Source organism: Hoplias malabaricus, chromosome 2, assembly GCF_029633855.1.
Source record: "Hoplias malabaricus isolate fHopMal1 chromosome 2, fHopMal1.hap1, whole genome shotgun sequence".
NCBI classification, from domain to species: domain Eukaryota; kingdom Metazoa; phylum Chordata; class Actinopteri; order Characiformes; family Erythrinidae; genus Hoplias; species Hoplias malabaricus.
This window is the reverse complement of record NC_089801.1, coordinates 43284431-43304433: the sequence shown is the minus strand read 5'-3', so window position 1 is coordinate 43304433 and position 20003 is coordinate 43284431. Positions and strand designations below refer to the sequence as shown.

Here is a 20003-nt window from a genome sequence, read left to right as displayed (position 1 = left end):
AAAACTAAATGAAAAACATATCAAGTGTATTAATTAATTAATATATTTGCTGCTGAACTCTAACACCATTACAAATAACAGTGCACATTTCCACACAAACATAAGCACTGGACAAATGTTTGGATGACATGATTTTAAGTGAAAATAAGTACATATCAGCAGAGAAGCTTTTATATTTAAATTTGTGATTGCCTGAGTTTAACAATTAATTTAAGATGTCAACTGTAAAATGATTAAGGCACATTTTACTATTTTCACTTTAATAAACATTTACACTTTAATAAAATACTAAAAGGAATGAAAAGCCAAAACATAATATAATACCATGACAGATTTCCTCAAAGTAGCTTTTCATTTGAAAGACTTGGATTGCAGCAACAGATTAAATATACAGCCTACCTTTCTGCAAAGCCAGTGAGTCTTAGCTTTAGGTGTAAACTGATCTGGAAGCAAGTCAGGATAAGTCTAAATACCCTGATCAGTCAGCACCTTAAAGAGCTGTTGAACACTGGAGCTGGAGTGTGATTTAATGAAGAAGGTCCAGAGCTTGGTGTTCTTGGATTTACCTGCAGTTACAACAGAAACATCAGATTCAACCAAGTGATCAGGTAAAGAGGGGATGTTTGTGGAAGCAAGGCTACAGCGTCCTGGTGTTTTTCTGAGGAATGTACAGATGAACTTGATCACTGTACAAACAAATCCCAGACAACCTCCATCGACGAGTAAAATTCAAAAGAGATAAGGGCTCCTTTCCATTGGTTTTAATGGACACATCACAGGTAATATATGTAATATATGTAAAAATGCAAAACAGTGATATTTCTTAAAATAGTTTTTTGTTGATGTTGTTGTTGTTTTTCTAATGGAAAAAATATAAAATATCTCTGCAGAGAACGCATGGGCAATTTGCTGAACCTTAACCTTAAATTTTCAGAACTTATACAGAAAGCATATTTTAATGTTTTTCTTTCCAATATGTTCAAAATGTTCCCTTATAAACTAAATTATATATATATATATATATATATATATTTTTTTTTTTTTTTTTTTTTTTTTCTCAAGGAAAACTATATTCATGCAAAGTCATGAAAATTTTGTTTATAATTTAATGTTTAAATATATATATATACATACTATGATACTTAAAATGTGACACCAAGTCAGAAATCAGACTGAAATGTGAGTAGTTTGTTGTCCAGAGCTATACTGGACACAGAGGAAGATGCTGCAGGGCTTGTTTTACTGTTAAATGGTGAGACGTTAAAGATTGTTTGCTTGGTATAAACATAACTTAACTGTTGTCAAACACTTCACCAGAAATTGTTTAGTGAACAGACTTTTTACACTTTAAAACAATCTGAAATTGAAATCATAGTCTGTATAAGAAATACATAATAATATAAAGGGCATGACAAAATTCCCTCTTTCACCAGCGAAGTCAACCTTTAGATTTCGGCTTAAACTAAAAATCTACCTTAGTCAACATGTAATGAATATGTATACCTGTGTAGCAAAATGTTAACTGCATGCCAAACTACATTGTTATTTTATTTCAAATTTGCTTATGCAGTTTCACAGTGTGATATAAAATATCTGAAAAAAATGAGCAAATAACACAATATATTAGAGTTCAAGAATTATTCAGAAACAACAGTTAATTACCATAACATTAAGTTCTGGCATAAGAACACAAAAAATCTGAACATATCTCTGTCAGATTTCCTTCTTTTTGTTTTTATGCATGCATTTTTTAAAAAATATTTTATATATATTTTTAAACCAAAAAGTTTATGAAACTATCTAACAGTAAAACTACATAAAGACTAAAAATAACCCTCACTTAAATGGAAAGCTGTAATAAAACAAAGTAACTATTGCTGAAGTGATTCATCACACATCACCACATTTCAGACATTTGTTTGACCTATTATAATTGTTTCCTGAGGCTTGTCTTTGGGGCTTAAAACGTATCAGGGGCAGTACTGGGTCCACATTATGGAAAGTGTAGAGCTGTGTGCGTTTATCACAGTCATAAAAATGCCTAAAATGCACCCCCAGCTTTGAGACCTGTTCTCTTAGTAGAACAGGAGTCAGAGAAGGAACATTAACATAGTATCCTTTCTCTTTCTCTTGGTGAAAACCCCAGTAGCAGTTCTTCAGAGTTAAAGCAGCTTTTCCCTTCTCTCCTGTTTTATTGGTTACCTCGACGTACCAGGTTGGGCATTTATAAGTTTTGCATATTTGAATGTTTTTTGGAGGTTTTGTTAGTGCTGTGATCTCATGAGCAGATTATTTCTTTACATGCACAATAAAAAAATGGCACTATGCATAAAAATCAACTTACATTAAGATATTTTGAAAGACTAACATCAATGAAAGATGGTCATTTTGGACATTTCACCTTTGTTCATTCATTCATTGTCTATAACCACGTATCCAATTCAGGGTCATGGTGGGTCCAGAGCTCTCCGAGAATCACTGGGCACAAGGCAGGGACACATCCCAGAGGGGACACCAGTCCTTCACAGGGCGACACACACACACACACACACACACCTACGGACACTTTTTGAGTCATCAATTCAGCTGTCAATGTCTGTTTTGGGACTATGGAAGGAAAACTGAGCACCAGGAGGAAACCCACACAGACACAGGGAGAACACACCACACTCCTCACAGACAGTCACTCGGAGTGAGACTCAAACCCACAACTTCCAGGTCCGTGGAGCTGTGTGACTGCGACACTATCTGTTGTGTATTCTAAAAATATCACTGATACTGTCAGGGAGCTCTCACACCAAGCAATCTATACCATGCCCAGGCACGTTTGATCCCTAAAGTCCAATTTGGTTTGATTGTGCCATGCCCAGCCCACGAGGTTCAGTATGACACAGTACACATCAAAATATCAAATGCAATGCTATTTTAAATAGTAAATTAGTGGTAAAAATCTATGTTTTTACCAAAACTGTTTATACACCTGAATTATTCATTCTTTTTTCTATTCTAGGACAAAACCTGTTCTCAAACAGAACCTCAGGCATCATGGAGCATCTTGACAAACTCTTCATGTAATAACTTTGTCTCAAGAGGTTTTAGAAGCAGCTAACTTGTTCCATTCACTGACTGTGAGTAGTGAATAAAGATAAAATACTATTTACCTTTCTCGTACAAAACTCTGAACTTTAGTTCCCTGCTGTCAACTGAAAATAAAAGAGCAGTGGTGCCATTGTAACAGCTTCACCATATTTTAGTAAACCAATTATAACTTTAAATCAAAGTAAACAAAGAAGCCCACTGATTTTAGCTCTGTTTTTAAGCACTAGAAGCACAGAGATGTGGTCTTTTGACGGCTGTGACCAACTACTCTGAGTACTATGTTGGTTTTGGTATGAGAAGCAAGGTTTCTTCTGTATATGTTGCTGCATCTGTTTCAGAATTTTATGGAATTTCATGAAATCCCATTTAAAGCTCCTGCAGAGTGTTTTTAAAATGACAGATACAAGGAAAGAAGAGAGAGATGTAGATTAAATTATCCAACATTGTTTTTTACAGTAAAAAAAAAAACATGTGTGAAGTGAGCTACACAGCATTTTGACAGTATTACATAACTTTAAAGCCATATCAAGACCACAGAAACCACAGTAGGTCACATGTAACTGGAAAATTTACACAGAGGAAGAAAGCCAGTTATTTGTAATACAAACATACAAAATATGCAACTACTCCTGAAAAACATCCTAGGGGAAACATTGGGAAGTCAGCAGTGTGCTTAGAGTAGATGGTCACTGCGGTCAACTCTCTGCACAGGTATTATTAGTTTAAAAGAGGTGCAATGCTTCTAGTTTTAAAAACCTAACCCCCTCAAGTCAGTGCTCCTGTGGGCGGGATTAAACAGAAATTTTGCAGAAACACTTAAATAACTGCCCTGCGCCCCCTCCAGGGTGTATTCCCGCCTTGCGTCCAATGATTCCAGGTAGGCTCTGGACCCACATCGACCCTGAACTGGATAAGGGATAAAGATAATGAATTAATGAATGAAAACTTAAATAACTCCCAGATTTTTTTTTGTTTTAGGAACATAATAAACACACACCAGAAACTTTGAATGGTCTACTTTTCAAATATATGTAGGTGAAACGAGACATAAGAAACAAAGCACCTTCCAGTCTGTGAATCAGAGATATTTCATTTTAGGAAATGATCACAGAATGGAAGCGGCTGCAATGTAAACAAGGAAAGGAGTGTGGCAATGGATGTGCTAGTGCAAAATATATATATTGCATCATCAAACGTTTAGACAATTCAACAACATTCATTCATTCATTATCTGTAACCTCTTATCCAGTTCACACCGGAGCGAGAATCGAATCCATAACCTCCAGGTCCCTGGAGCTGTGTGACTGCGACACTACCTGCTGCACCACTGTGCCGCCCAATTCAACAACAGTAAATGGCAAAATAAATAGCATTTGATATAGCTATCACATATATCTCCATGAGGCACATTGTCACATTTTGCACTAAGATTAATCATGTCACAATGCTTTATTAAACCCCTAATAGACATTATAGTGCACACAGTAAAAATTCACCAATGTTAAATCCACACTGTTAGTGATAAATTAATATTGAGAGTGTTGACAATTTACATTTTTACACTAATGGTCTTGATTTAACACTGGTGAATTTTGCTGGACTTCACATACTGGAGGAAATGTGGACTGTGAAATAGTTATGGTATGTTTTCTTTTTTGTATTTTTTTTCAATATGTTCATATAAATAGACACAGAAAATGAAACTAACAGTAGACAATGTGCTAAGGTTTTTATCTCTCTCAACAAAGAATGCTGTTTGAACAGTGATTGCACGGCATACATTTTGGACAATGCAGCTCATATTTTAACATGATATAATGGCACTCCCCTGCCCCCTCACAAAATCACAAAATATTTTTTAAACACTGAAAATCCAGAACATAGTGAAACATCATGAGTTTCTGGTTTCTGCCAAGATGACTTTAGCATTAGATGATCTTAGACTGCATCCACAGTTTAAACACAGCCTGCCCTAGTGTGGAGCCTGAACAGTCAGCATAGTACAGAGTTGTTGAAAAAGTGTTATGGTCTTTAGCTGCACACACCAGAAGCAGCTGAGAGAACTGCTTAAGGAGGGAGGATTGGCTGAGTATGCAAGGCTGCAGCTTCAGTTAACATGGTGTTTTCCGAATGCATCTACAGCAGCGGCAATTGCTCTAAGACTGCAAGGGAAGCTCCACTTCCCCTAAAATGTAAAAAAATAAGTGATCAAATATATACTGTTGTGTGTACATGTCATTGAATAAATATGCACTACAACGCGCTCAACTTTTGTTCAGAATCAGCTTCGTATCACTGGTAAAGACATGGCTTTCCTCTCAATCTTTCCCGCAGCTTCACAGTGATTTAAACAGAGTTCAATAGCGAAGCAGCGAAACGAGACGAGTCATTGGATAAATGCTGGGCTTTGTCCCGCCCATCGGACGCTCAGCGTCTCTTGGGGGTCTATGGGGCAGTGGGCTGGCCTCGGCTGGCCCAGACGCTCAGCTTCTGCATGATGATTGGATGATCTGTCTGAGGCTGAGTCCCTTTTTGATTGACAGCGAAATGAGCAAATCAGCGATCCTGAGGTGTAAAGATCCGTGGGAGCACAGGCGGACACACTTCACATGGGCCAAGGCTGTTTAAGCAGCCTAGCTCTGCTGGCCATTGAGAGGACACTAGTCAAGTCCCTGGAAAAGACGCCTTGTTGGTACGACAGGGTCACAGATCATTTTCTTATAAAGGAACGGAGGGTAGAATTTATGTATAAATAAACCAACACATTTCATGATGTAGGCCGAAATTGAGCGCCCTCGTTGAAAGACCAGCATCCGCCACTGATCTACAGGTATTATAATGGAAACACTACAGATATTATCATGCCAGATAAAACAAAGGAATAAATAGTAGGTGAGCAAAAGTGTATGCCTTTTCAGAATGTTTTATTTTTCAGTGTAAAAAAAGTCAACAAAATATTCTTATACATATGGCTGTATATATGTAACATTAATCTCATGATTATATGCATCGTTATTTCTAATAATGTGAATATTGTAAATAGAATTGACTTGTTTTTCATGTTTTCCTTGACATTTAATTATAGACACACCCACACACACACAAACAAACATAATTCATCATATTTACACTCAGGATTTTACATCCAACTGCTACTTTTAAGCACTTACATTTTTAGAGTCAAACCGAAAGAAGTGTAGAGCTGATCTGGAGGCGGAGGAAAATGTTGCAGGACTGGTTTAACTGTCAACAGCAGGATGTTAAACACATTAGAATATTTACAGTATGCTTAAATAATCACAGTTGCATCAAACTGTTTCTGATCCCCTCACAACACACACTAACAGCACCATGTCAGTGTCACTGTAGCGGAGAGAATGATCCACCACCCATATCATACCTGATGTGTCTCGTGTAACAAGACCCAGAAGATCCTTTAAGTCCTATAAGTGGGAACTTACATGGATCAGTCTTGGTTTTCCAGCACATCCCATTGTTGGATTGAATTGAGATATGGGGATGTATAAGGAGGCCAAGCCAACACCTTGATTTTTTTTCATGTTCCACAGATTATTTCTAAACAGCATTTGTAAAGTGACAGGGCACATTATGTTACTGAAAGAGGACATTACTATTTGGGAATACTATTGCCATAAAGAAGTGGACTTGGTGTGCTTCAGAATACAGATAGGAGATACATTTCTTAGGACACAAGGATTCCCGGTAGGACATTGCTCAGATAATTAATTGCCTCTACTGACTTGCCTTCTTCCCAAAGTGGAACTTCTCTGACCAAGATATTATGACCATCACACACTGGTCCTTGTCAAAGTGGCTCAAATCTTTATGCCGACTGTTTGTCCTGTTACCAACACCAAATTCGATTAACTGACTGTTCACTTACTGCCATATACAGCCCACTCCATCGACATGGTGCACTGTACCCAGATAATTTTAGATAATATAGCATTATTCACTTTACCTGTGAGTGGGTTTAATGTAGAATGTGATTGGTGTATGCAATAATGTGAAAGGAACAGGCAGTGTGTTGCAGAAAAAAAGGCAAAGGTATAAGGGCAAATATAATAAATACAAATGTATGTTTACAGATTTGTATAATTTTTCTAATTAACTATAACAGTTAAAATAGGGCTGTACAATGAAAAAGGATTCAATTCAGTATCAGCAAATATTTGGTAAAAAAAAAAAACATTTTTAATATATTTCTTACAAACAACAACAATAGAAATATTTCATCTAAGAGAAACATTTCATGTATTCAATTCAGATCAGTCATTGTTATTTGTTAGTGTTGTGAAATCACTAGGGCTGCGAATGTCAAATTTCAGGGTTCAGAGATTGAGCATAAATATTTGGCAAATATTTGGGTACTAAGGGTTCAGGGTCATCTTGGAAATCAAACTTTTATAATTTCAATCTCCAGGTTATGCTCACTAGCCTCGCTTGCTAATCCGTGCATACACTGCCACTAAGAGTACAGTGCACAGTGTAAGCCTGTGTTAACCAGAGCTTTGTGGAAGTCTAAATTCAGGTACTTGGCTGACAGAATGAACTGTGGCATCACCACGCTTTATTGTAAGTGGGCTGTTTTAGTGTTTAGATTGTTTTAGGCTTCTCTTTTACCAGGATTTTAAAGTTGACAAGTTAAATATGGGTGGAATGGAGCATCCATTCCATTTATCCAAAAAACAAATTAAAATACGAATAGCCAGGCATATGTACAGATAGGCCTCTATTGCCCTGGATGAAAAAAGTGCCCTTTCTGCTGTAAATCTTTCATCAATATTTCAAATTATTGTGTTTTAAGTGTGTTTTAATATCTGACAAACATTTATTCTTGTTCTTGTGAGATTTCTGCCTCCATCTGATCCCCAGCGTGCACAAGGTCATGCCTTGCCCCTTCCTCCTCCTCTGGTTAGTATTAATGCAGTGCTGAGTGCCAGGCCAAACCACTGCTACACACTTCTCCTCTTATTCGCCGCATCAGACAGACGTTGTTTGGGGCAAAATTAACACAACATTTAACAGATGAAACACTGAAAGCTTGCCTTTTCATACAAAGAGCATCCATGCGTAACACAGCCTACATAAGTTAAATGTATAACAGTGTTTTGTTTTTGTTTTTCATTTTGGTGATGGGTGCCCTTTTTTTGGCTTGACCACCTGCAAACATGTCTGTGCATGTGCCTGCGAATAGCCAAATATTCAGAGCCAGCTGATAGCACTTCAGGACTGTACAATAGAAAATTATACAAAAATCTCCTCAATATCCACCAATATCTGTATTTAGCACTAAAAGACCCAAAGTATTGTATAAAACCAACACATTATTGATATTAAAGCACACCCACTGTTTTTCTCACTAAACATAGTCAATGGAACCTAAGCACTGTTTATATTTCAAATTAAGTGATTTTATGCAACCAGAAGAAATGTTAATGAATTACTGAAGGTAAAAATATGTACAGGTGAATTTTATTTTGTCCACTCTTAAAGTACAACTACAGTAAAACAAACTGTTTAAATTGAACATGTTTTTTAGTGTCTTTGAACAAATAAGACAAGCTACAGATAAAGACCATCAACTACACAAAATAAAATGAATAATCATGATGGGTTAGCATTCTTCTCTGACATCCCCAATTAAATATTTACAGTCAGCAGATATTGCAGTATTACAGACTTTACGGTATATTTACAGTCTGGACACTGGAAATTGATCCCAAATCAAAGCTTTAAATTCCTCATTTTGTACGATAAAGTTCATTACATTTCACACATTTTTCTTGACATATTATAATTGTTTCATTAGGTTTGTCTCCAGGGTTTAAAACTGGAATCAGTGGCTGTGTTGACTCCAGGTTATAGAAAGTGTAGAGATGCGATTTTTCAGTACAGTTGTAAAAAGACAGTTTGTGTTTGTCACAGTCTAAAAACACTCCCAGCTTTGAAAAGCATTCTCTCTCTAGAACAGGAGTCAGACAGGGGTCATTAACAAAGTAACCTTTCTCTTTCTCGTAGTGAAGAACCCAGTAGCCGTTCCCTGGAGTTAAAGCAACTTTTCCCTTCTCTGCTGTTTTATTGGTTACTCCGACATACCAGGATGTCGGACATAAATATTTTTTGTTTTTTGTATTACTTTTTGGTGGTTCTGTCAGTGCTGTGATCTCCCAGTAATACTGTCCTGAGCGGATTCTCTCTTTACACAGAACATGAGCAGGTTCATTATCATCAGCATTTGATTTACATGTTATTTTTGACCCTTTCTTTTCAAATTCCACAAAACGTGTTGTTGATTCATCTGGCATGATGGCCACTGGGGGGAAAGAAAAGCAACAGAAAAACACAATGTTTCAAATGGATATCAACTAATATTTATATATTATTATATTATCTTTATTATTATTCATGCCCTTATTAATTTCCTGTCTTTATATTTATTTTTCTTAATATTTTTTTAGAATTATTAGAGACAGTAAGCAGAACTTGGAGCTGTTACAGTAGTGTTTTACCTTTGTGTGTTAGCATCATTCCCCAATCTTAAAAAAGAAAGAAACTGAATTTGAACAAACACACTTTCTCTACAACCAATGTGTTCTATTAACAAAACAGTTGGAGATTTACCTGCAAATTCTGTATTTGTTGCTTTTTCTGAGGCTGTTTAAAGAAAAAATGTGTTAGTGTTTTCTTATCTCCCCACACTGAAAGACACTCAAAAGAAAAACAAATATATATAGTGCACACTAAAACCTCATAAATGATTTAACACACTGTGAGAAGAGAAGAATTTGTTTAAGAAATTGAATTATTATGTTATTATTCATTGAGGGCATTTTCATTTGAATTAGTCTACAATTATTTCTGAATGTAATTCAAATATTATTTTTAATTATGAATAACCATTCAATTTAGAATCATTACATAGGGAACAATTTTGCAGATCTTAGTTCTGACTACCGTGAAACACTAATGTAGTTTGGTGATTTTACCTGAAGTAGGAGTGAATTTATCAGCTGTGCTCAAATTCGTCTGAGCAGAAACTTGTCCTGATGGAAAAATTTAAATTAAAATGTTGGGTCTTGTTTTCTTTCTTACTGTGCACACACACACACACACACACACTTTTGTGAGTACACCCCTCACATTTTTGTAAATATTTTAGTATTTATTATATTTTGATACAATATAATCAGTCTACAGCTTGTTTAACAGTGTAAATTTGCTGTGCCCTCAAAATAACACACAGCCATTAATGTCTAAAACGCTGGCAACTAAAGTGAATACTAAGTTGGAGAAATACTTAGACAGTCCATCACCTTTACTTTCATTCATCTAGGAGGTGTTTTGGAGTCGTTATGTTGGAAAACTGCCATGCGCTCATATTTCCAAAGGGAGTGGGTCATGCTCAGCTCCAGAATGTCACAGTATGTGTTGGAATTCATGTTTCCTCTCAATTAACCACAACTCTAGAGTGTCGGCAGCACTCATGCAGCCCCAGACCATGATTCTACCACCACCGTGCTTGACTGTAGGCAAGACACATTTTGTCTTTGTACTACTCATCTGGTTGTCACCATACACGCTTGATACCATCTGAACCAAATACGTTTATCTTGGTCTCATCAGACCACAGGACATGGTTCCAGTAATCCACCAACACTAACAAGTCACATGATACCAGGGAGGGAGACTGGCTAATTGGGCACCATTTGGCCATTTTCACTTAGGGGTGTACTCACTTTACTTGATAGCAGTTTAGACATTTAATTTTAGACAAGTTATTTTAAGGGCACAGCAAATTTACATAGTTATACAAGCTGTAGACTGACTACTTTAAATTGCATCGAAGTGTCATATCTTCAGTGTTATCCCATGAAAAGGTATAATAACATATTTACAAAAATATGAGGGGTGTACTCAATTTTGTGAGATACTGTTTGTGACAGAAAATACACTACATTCTGCTTTATAAGTAGTCTATAAGTAGTTGTCTCTGCTTTAGCGATCTTGCATCTCAAAGAGCTGCTACATTTCTTTAGGTTACTCAGCCCTTTTCTGTAATGGCTTTCAAGATGCTGACTGAGATAATGAGGGAATGATGCCAACTCTACAAACATGAGTTCACCGCAAAGACCTCCATGATGGTATGTGTAATAACATCATTTTTTCTCTGTCTTGTTTGTGACAATTTTGTCAACATAGTGTTATCTGAAGATTTGCACTTATTTTATTCCTAGTTTTAATATTCCATGTATCATTCAGAAAATATTTTTTCCTGTTCCAATGGCAGTGACTCTTAGAAAATCTCCCCAAAAAGTTCAGTCATGCTACAAATTAAACTAATATATGAACACAAAGCATGTGTAATTATTTGCTTTTTAATTCTTCTCACCTATAAGAGGAGCTGCTAAGAGAGAGTGGTGTCCTAAGAGAGAAGATAAAACACTGTTTAAACCTAAAATGATCAGACAAAACTTGCTAGATCCATTAAAAACATTCATCTTGCATTAAATGCTTGATATGTTACTTTAAATACAGAAAAAAATCAAAAGTTTGTAAACATTGGAAAACACGGAAATCACATTGGAAATTACATTGGAACTCATAACAAGATAATGAATCGTACCTTGTTCTGCAAACGTTGGACCTTTAGGGGAAATTGTGCCTATATTGAAGACATTAAAAATATATATTTTTTAATGTGATCAAACTCAAACTTAATTTAAATTTAGTAATAAAAGAATATTTCCCACCTCTGATTTTAAAGATGATGAAGATTCCTAATATAGTGAAAACCAGTAAAGTGATTACCAGTAAGACGATGAAGGCTTTCCATCCTGAAAATAACAAACAAATATATAGATTCCTAATTTATGTATGAGCATTTTCAAGTATTAGTGTTTTTATTGCATTCATTGTTTTGTGTAACATAAAAATGTAATTAAGTCCAAACATTTTCCCGCTCTTTTTTCATTTAATGGTAACTGTTGTGTAGTATTAAAAATGATAAATGTCATTTTATTAAACAGAATTAACCCAAAAATGGAGTAATGTGAATGTGACAAGTGAAGAATTTATTGGGCACTGCATTTGTTATGAGCTCAATCAGGAAAAAGCAGTTAGGCAATTCGAAGTTGGTGATTTTGATGTTAGTGATTGTATATAAATGGAGATTCTTTTTTCTTTAATGAAATAACAAGTGTTATTTTTAATACAGCAAAACAGTTACCATTAAATGACAAAAGAGCAGGGGAATGTTTAATTATAATTTTATGTGTTGCAAAATCACATTTGATTATGGAACTTACCACTTTCAGGTGTTGTGCAGGACGTTTTGAGTGTTAATATTCTTCCCTCTTTTATTTCTTTATCAGATAAACCAACAGAACAGGAGACCCACTCTGAGTTGGAGGGGGAGGAAACCAGCCAAGAACTCACACTCACCAACCCTTCAGAGTCTGAGAGAGAGAATTAAGAACATCACATAGATCGTCAGTGAAGGCATACCTTTTAATTCTGATGTCTTACAGTGATATTTGTTTATTTCTTTCATTAGTGTGACCAGACGTCTTTTTTTTGCCGGAAATGTCCTTTTTTCAGGACCTAAAATATGCATCCGGTTGGGATTCCAAAACTGTTCTTCGTATTTGGAAGTGATTCTGTGTCACAAGAGCCTTTCACTTTCTGCTCAATATTTTACAAAACTGAAAGTCATCACTTCTGTCCCTATAACAACACAAATACATGGAAACATCTGACCGTTACTGTCTTTCTGACAAGTTAATCTGCGCAGGTAACATTAACAGTTAAAAAGTAAACTCGTCAGTTTCTGTGATGATCATGAGTTTTCTGGTGTAAACAAGTCGCTTTAATACAGGGCTTCAATTTTGAAGTTTGGTATGAACAGAAAATATCAGCTTTCAATGGTAATAGACTGTCAAAAATGACAAAAATATTATTTTATTATTTTTGCTTAGGGCCAAATGTCGAATGGAAAGGAATCTGTCCAAAAAGGCATTTTTTTTTTTTATCTTGTTAACGAGTATCTGTTTATGTATTAGGGCGGCATGGATTTGTCACAGTGTCAACAAATCCCAAATAAGTTGGAACAAGTAGCAATAAGTGGCTGGAAAACGGAAATTGAGCATATAACGAACAGCTGGAAGACCAATTAACACTAATTAGGTCAATTGACAACATGATTGGGTACAAAAAGAGCTTCTCAGAGTGTCAGTGTCTCTCTGAAGCCAAGATGGTAAGAGGATCACCAATTCCACCATTGTTGTGCAGAAAGATAGTGCAGCAATACCAGAATGGTGTTACCCAGCGTAAAATAGCAAAGACTTTTAAGTTATCATCATCAACCGTGCATAACATCATCAAAAGATTCAGAGAATCTGGAACAATTGCTGTGCGTAAAGGTCAAGGCCGTAAAACTCTACTGGATGCTCGTGAACTCCGGGCCCTTAAACATCACTGCACCTCAAACAGGAATGCCACTGTCAAGGAAATAACAGAATGGGCTCAGGAATACTTCCAGAAAGCATTGTCAGTGAACACAATCCACCTTGACATCCACCGTTGCCAGCTGAAACTCTACAGTGCAAAGAGGAAGCCATTTCTAAGCAAGCTCCACAAGCTCAGACATTTGCACTGGGCCAGGGGTCTTTTAAAATGGAGTGTGGCAAAATGGAAGACTGTTCTGTGGTCAGATGAGTCACGATTTGAAGCTCTTTATGGAACACTGGGACGCCATGTCATCCGGACCAGAGAGGACAAGGATAACCCAAGTTGTTATCAACGCTCCGTTCAGTGCTTGTGGCATGGGCAGCTTGCATGTCTGGAAAGGCACCATTTATGCAGAGAACTATGTTCAGGTTCTAGAACAACATATGCTCCCATCTAGACGTCATCTCTTTCAGGGAAGACCCTGCATTTTTCAACAAGATAATGCCAGACCACATTCTGCAGCAATCACAACATCATGGCTACGTAGGAGAAGGATCCGGGTACTGAAATGGCCAGCCTGCAGTCCAGATCTTTCACCTATAGAGAACATTTGGCGCATCATAAAGAGGAAGGTGCGACAAAGAAGGCCCAAGACGATTGAACAGTTAGAGGCCTGTATTAGACATGAATGGGAGAGCATTCCTATTTCTAAACTTGAGAAACTGGTCTCCTCTGTCCCCAGACGTCTGTTGAGTGTTGTAAGAAGAAGGGGGGATGCCACACAGTGGTAAAAAGTGGCCTTGTCCCAACTTTTTTGGGATTTGTTGACGCCATGAAATTTTGAAACAACATATTTTTCCCTTAAATTGATACATTCACTCAGTTTAAACTTTTGATCTGTGATTTGAGTTTTATTCTGAATAAAATATTAGATGTTAGTTGTTTAGTGTCCCAACTTTTTTGGAATCCAGTTTGTATTTTCTTGTTTGTTTTTAAGACAATCTCGCTTTTAATTGTGTTTTTTACAGTGATATTTGTTCATATCTTAAATACTGAGGCATAACTGAAATTCATAACTTGGTTTCATTCGGCAGCATGTATAATTCCTGCCATACACAATATGCTATAAACTACAGAGCTGTTTTTGGATCAAATAATACATTATATATTATTCCACCTTCACTTCATGAAATTGGAATTCCCATGTAGCAAAATTTAAACTTAGAAACACTGTAGATGATTAGCAATAGACTAATGCCAAATCAAATGCTGAACCCTTCTGTAGAAATGCAGTCTAACTGGCTTTACAAGCCTATAACTTTAATCCCATACAAAGTTTCTGTTGTTCTATGAAAAAAAACCTAAGAATTGAAAAATAATTGCAGATTTTAACTGTGTTTCGTTTACAAACCTGTTCTATAGTAATCAACACTGTTTTCAAGTTGTTTTCCTTCTTTGTTTCTCCAGGTGAGGGTGGGCTGTGGTGACCATCCAGCTGATCTGCAGCTAACATTAAACTTATCTCCAGCTGCAGCCAATGAGAGAAGAAGAGGAGATCCTACCACTAGAATAAAGGTTACAGTATAAAATGAGGTGGGTATCATTATGTTGATTACAACAATTGAGAATAGTCTACATCAGTAGATATATTTTTTTATTGTATTTTACCAGTTACTTTATTAGGTACACCTACCTTGTTTATACGATCATTGTCAATTTTATCAGTTTCACTTACCATATAGCAGCTCTAAGAATGATCTACCATTCAAACCATACCTGTGGAGGTCCTGACCATTGAGGAATAGAGTGAAATGGGGCTAAAAAGTATGCAGAGCAACAGATGGATTGCAGCCTTTAATTATCGAACTACAGAGTGTTCCTGTGTATTAAATGGAACTGATAAAACGGACAATGAGTGTAGACACATGGCAGGTGTTCCTAATAAGTGACTATGTGTGTATGTTTATTATTATAGAAGTTTTTAATAACTTAATTTATCGCTAACCTGTTATGGTCAGGGTCACCTTAGCTGTATCATACCAATCCTCACTCTTAACATAGCACACATACTCTCCGCTGTCTTTGAGTGTGAGGTTCTCCAGTTTCAGAGAGGCGTTCCCTTTCTGCAGTTCTCCAATTAGAGATGCTCTTCCTCTGTACTGAGGGTCTCCAGCGTCCTCCTGTACCTGTTGGCCTTTGTACAGCAGAACTGTTTTCTCATCTTTCATTTTTTGATACCAGCGTATTTCATAGGTCCCAATGTCCAAAGCTTTGGAGCTCTCACAGGGCAGGAGAACAGAGGATCCTACTTTAGCAGAGATAACTCCAACAGGAACCCTCAAAGTGAACTCTGAAAGAGACTTATTTTTATTCTGTATGAATGTGAAATGTAAATATGTCTGTGTAATGTTAGAACTGTAAAGTATGGAGAGGAATTAGTGCCAAAATGAAAAGCAAAACCGCTATTACATTGTTTTCACATCACTTAAACTCTTTACTTAAAAACAATACACGAGGATATGCATTATACAAGTTAAATGTTGAATTAGTCCAAATATCAAATACAGTCCACCTTGAAATGTAATCACTGCACACTTCAAATTGTGTTGTACTTCAAAAATAAACGTTTCACTAACACATGCGGACATGAGGAGAACACACTAAACTCCTCACAGACAGTCACCTGGAGCATGGCTTGAACCCACAACCCCAGGACCCTGGAGCTGGGTGACTGTGACACTACCTGCTGCGGTTGTTGTTGTTATATATATTATTAATATCAGTAGGTCGATAGACCCAGTGCTGGTATTGCATGGTCTATGCTGGTATTGCATGGTCAAATCTAATATGAAAAAGCTAATTAGGAAAAGAATATTCAAATACCACTTTGGCTTTGCTTTTTCTTCATGAACTGGATTAAAGACTCAGAATTAAACTGAAAATAAAAATTGTATTTAGCTTTTACCTATAGGGAAACGAAAAACATGTGAAACTCCTTAATCCAGGTTCCTACACTGAAGTTCTCACGGACTACTAACTATTATCACCAGTAGATTGACCAGAGGAGGATGGGTCACCCCTTGTGAGCCTTGGTTCCTCCCAAGGTTTCTTCCTCAGCTGGGGGAGTTTTTCCTTGCCACTGTCGCCCCTGGCTTGCTCACTTGAGGGTTTTACATTTTGTTTTTACATTTCATGTCAAATCTTGTCTTACTGGAATCACATCAGTTGTGAAAAGCGTTATATAAATAAATTTGATTTGATTTGATTTGAGTCCTGTCTGTCAAATGCGGCGATTCACTCGAAAGAACCAAGGTTCCAAGAATCAGGAACGGAACCGGTTCAAGAACCAGAATTATTTTGGTGGAAAAGCACTATGGATGACAGCAACAAATCAATGTTCCGATTGGTTAAACAAACCTCGCAATGTGATTGGTCAAGCTAAAGCTTTCCTAATGGTCCATCAATTGGCCGTCAAAACAGGGTCTTAAATCCACAACTACAAAAAGAGATTCACACACGCAGCAGAGAAGGTGAATGTAATGGATTTTTTCCACCTCATTCAAAAACTCTCACTGTCACATTTGGAACCTTAAAAAGATCTGCTCTTGCACATTTTAAGCCGTTTGAGAAGGTACTGATTCACACATTCACGACATTTGATTTACAAATGCAAGTCTTTTTTTCATATTTGTGAATTGTAATTATTACTATTGTTGTTGTTTACATTTGTGGATTTTGGTTTTACGTGTATGTAATTAACGCAGTTACAAAGTCCGTTACATTTATGAGTATTGTTTTACAAACTCAAAATATTTTTGAAGTCTGGGGCCAGAACTTTCGGCCCATTCTACGGCCATACATCACAGCCGAGACAATGCAGACTCCGCGTGCCGGCATTGGGCCGAGTGTTTTTGTTCTGGTGTATGTGATTCGCTGATACAATTTTGCCAGCTGGGTTTGTTCCGTATTTTTGAGGTTACACTGTTAAAATAGATTATTAGTTTGAGAAACACTTCTCTCCCTCAGTTGGAGGGAGGGTCAGGTTCTTCACAGCTCCCAAACAGAGAGTGCTTCTTATTGGTTGTTGGTCATTACACATTTCTAGTTATTGATGTCAGTCACTTTTATTAAGCCTATGAGCAGCCATAGTTACCTGTCTATCATTCAGTGTGGCAGCCAATGGAGGCACAGTCCCTCCTAAAGGGGGTTGTTTTGCAGCAGGTCAGAGCTGAAACACTGGGAATTTACAGCTCTGCTTTCAGATAGAACTAATGTTAGCACCATGTTCTGGTATGCTTATTTCTCCAAAATTGTATATGTTCTCATATATGTATAACCTTTAGATGATGTTTTAAAATCTCATATGTTGTTTTTCATTAAAGAGGTCAAGGGACATAAAAAAATGTGATAGCTGTATATGCGATAGGCTTTTCATTTGCAAAAAGCAAAGACTTGTGTTGAGTGCATTTCACACTGTCCTATTGTGTCCCAGTGATTACTTTTAAATTTGGCACTAATTCCTCTCCATAGTAGAGTGTGTGGTGGTGCTGAAAATGATTTACCTCCATATGAGCACCTGAGAATGTCAAACATCAATAGAGCAAGCGTAACTGTTAACAGAAACAAGATTGATATTAATATCAAGTATATTTGTCTTGTGTTTTCTAAAACTATCACTGATCCTATAAAATACATTTTGAAGGACAGACTAAAACAAACTACTGAATACACTCCAGTGTTGTAAAATTATCCTAAGCATGTGTCCCCTATGTAGATTCAACATTCATTCATTCATTCATTATCTGTAACCACTTTTCCAGTTCAGGGTCGCGGTGGGTCCAGAGACTACCTGGAATCATTGGGCACAAGACGGGAATACACCATGGAGGGGGCGCCAGACCGTCACAGGGCAACACACACACACACTCACACCTACAGACACTTTTGAATCACCAATCCACCTACCAACTCCTCACAGACAGTCACCCAGAGTTGGATTGGAACCCACACCCTCCAGGTCCCTTGAGCCATCGTGCCGCCCAGCTTCAACATTTAAAAAATATTAATATAGGACTGTGGCTGTTGGTAAATCTGTGGTAAAATCCCCTCCTAATCCTTCATATTAATGGCAACTTTCTGGTTTCATTCATTACAACTGTGAGCAGTTCTATTAATTCTCATTTGGCAAGTTTCTCTAGAGTAGAGTAAAACCACTCTCAGAATATCTTCATCTGAAGCATAACTGTAATTCTCTTTCAAACTTTGAACTCATACTGAAGCCAAAGAATTGTAGCTGTAGCACTCACCTGTTTTCATGGTGCTTGTTACTGCAGGGCTCTTTTCACTGGAAATTAAATGAAAAACAGTCCCATTGTATCTAATTACCATTAGAAGTACAACCAAACCATTAGAAGTAACAATGCACATTTCCACACAAACATGAGCACTGAGTCAAAAGTCATAAGTTTGGGCAGCATGTATTATAGATTTAAAGTGAAAAATATACGTATTGTTTTTTGCTTGATTTTGTATGCTGGGGTGGAAAATGTGGATTCAGCAAAGTTTATGGGACTTTTAATGTCCTTTTTCATTTTTTTTTAAATATGATAAATTCAGTAACTAAAGTGTGTTAACATATGTTCATCTCAATCAACAAAGCCTGCCATTTGAACAGTGGTGGTATTGTACACATTCCAAACAATGCAGTTCATACTTTTGACTTTTGACTCACTGAATCAGTTCCACATTGTAATCTAAAAAAATAAAAACAACAAAAAACTGAAAATATAAAAAAATGTAATCCAAAACAATAAAATATGAATTTTGCTTTCTGCCTAGAAGACTTAGCATTAGAAAACCTTAGACAGCATCCATAGATTAAACACTTAGCCTACCTTAGCTTAGACTTATCCTGTAGAGCCAGTGAGAATAACCTTAGGGGAAAAATTATATTTAAGCCAGTCAGGATGAGTCTAAATCACCTGATCACTCAGCACCATTAACAGCTGTTGAAATATGGAGTTGGAGTGTAATTTTAAGCAGGAGATCCAAAGCTGTGGTGTCCTGTTTTTTAGCCGCTGTCACAACTGGAACAGCCAAGGTATAGAATGGAGATTCGGGTGAGTGAAGTGTTTCAGCTTCCTGTACCCTGCTGACACCTGAACAGACCAGTCAGGGCACAAAACCAGTCATGGCACATGAAAATCTAGAAAACCTCAAAGGAAAAGTGAAACATTAAAACATGCTCTTCATTTGTTTAACAGTGAAGCTTTAACTGAGGAAAATATAATTATCCTGGATATCTTATGCCAAAAAGTTATGTTGTTTTTCTACGTTAAACTTAGTGAACACTTCTAAAGAGAAGTGAATATTTCCATTACTTTCATACAACCTTATTTTTTATATATTTTCAATAAAAATGTATTAAGCTGTGT

At 36.7% G+C, this 20003-nt stretch overlaps 1 protein-coding gene across 2 annotated transcripts; it reads right to left on the bottom strand.

Annotated features, from left to right (window-relative positions):
- Positions 1 to 8591: 8591 nt before the first annotated feature.
- LOC136686349 (butyrophilin subfamily 3 member A3-like) lies at positions 8592 to 19659 on the bottom strand. Of its 2 annotated transcripts, none has more exons than XM_066660061.1 (13): positions 19464 to 19659; positions 18876 to 18913; positions 18132 to 18179; positions 15575 to 15919; positions 14981 to 15133; positions 12429 to 12578; positions 11874 to 11957; positions 11747 to 11785; positions 11513 to 11545; positions 10110 to 10166; positions 9745 to 9777; positions 9633 to 9659; positions 8592 to 9436 (listed from the first exon to the last, which is right to left on the bottom strand). In XM_066660061.1, exons 2-13 carry the CDS (start codon positions 18883 to 18885, stop codon positions 8865 to 8867), a joined length of 1551 nt encoding a protein of 516 aa, XP_066516158.1. In that variant the 5' UTR covers positions 18886 to 18913; positions 19464 to 19659; the 3' UTR covers positions 8592 to 8864. The 2 variants fall into 2 exon arrangements, with proteins under 2 accessions (XP_066516158.1, XP_066516159.1); XM_066660062.1 differs by having other exon boundaries at positions 19551 to 19640.
- Positions 19660 to 20003: the final 344 nt, after the last annotated feature.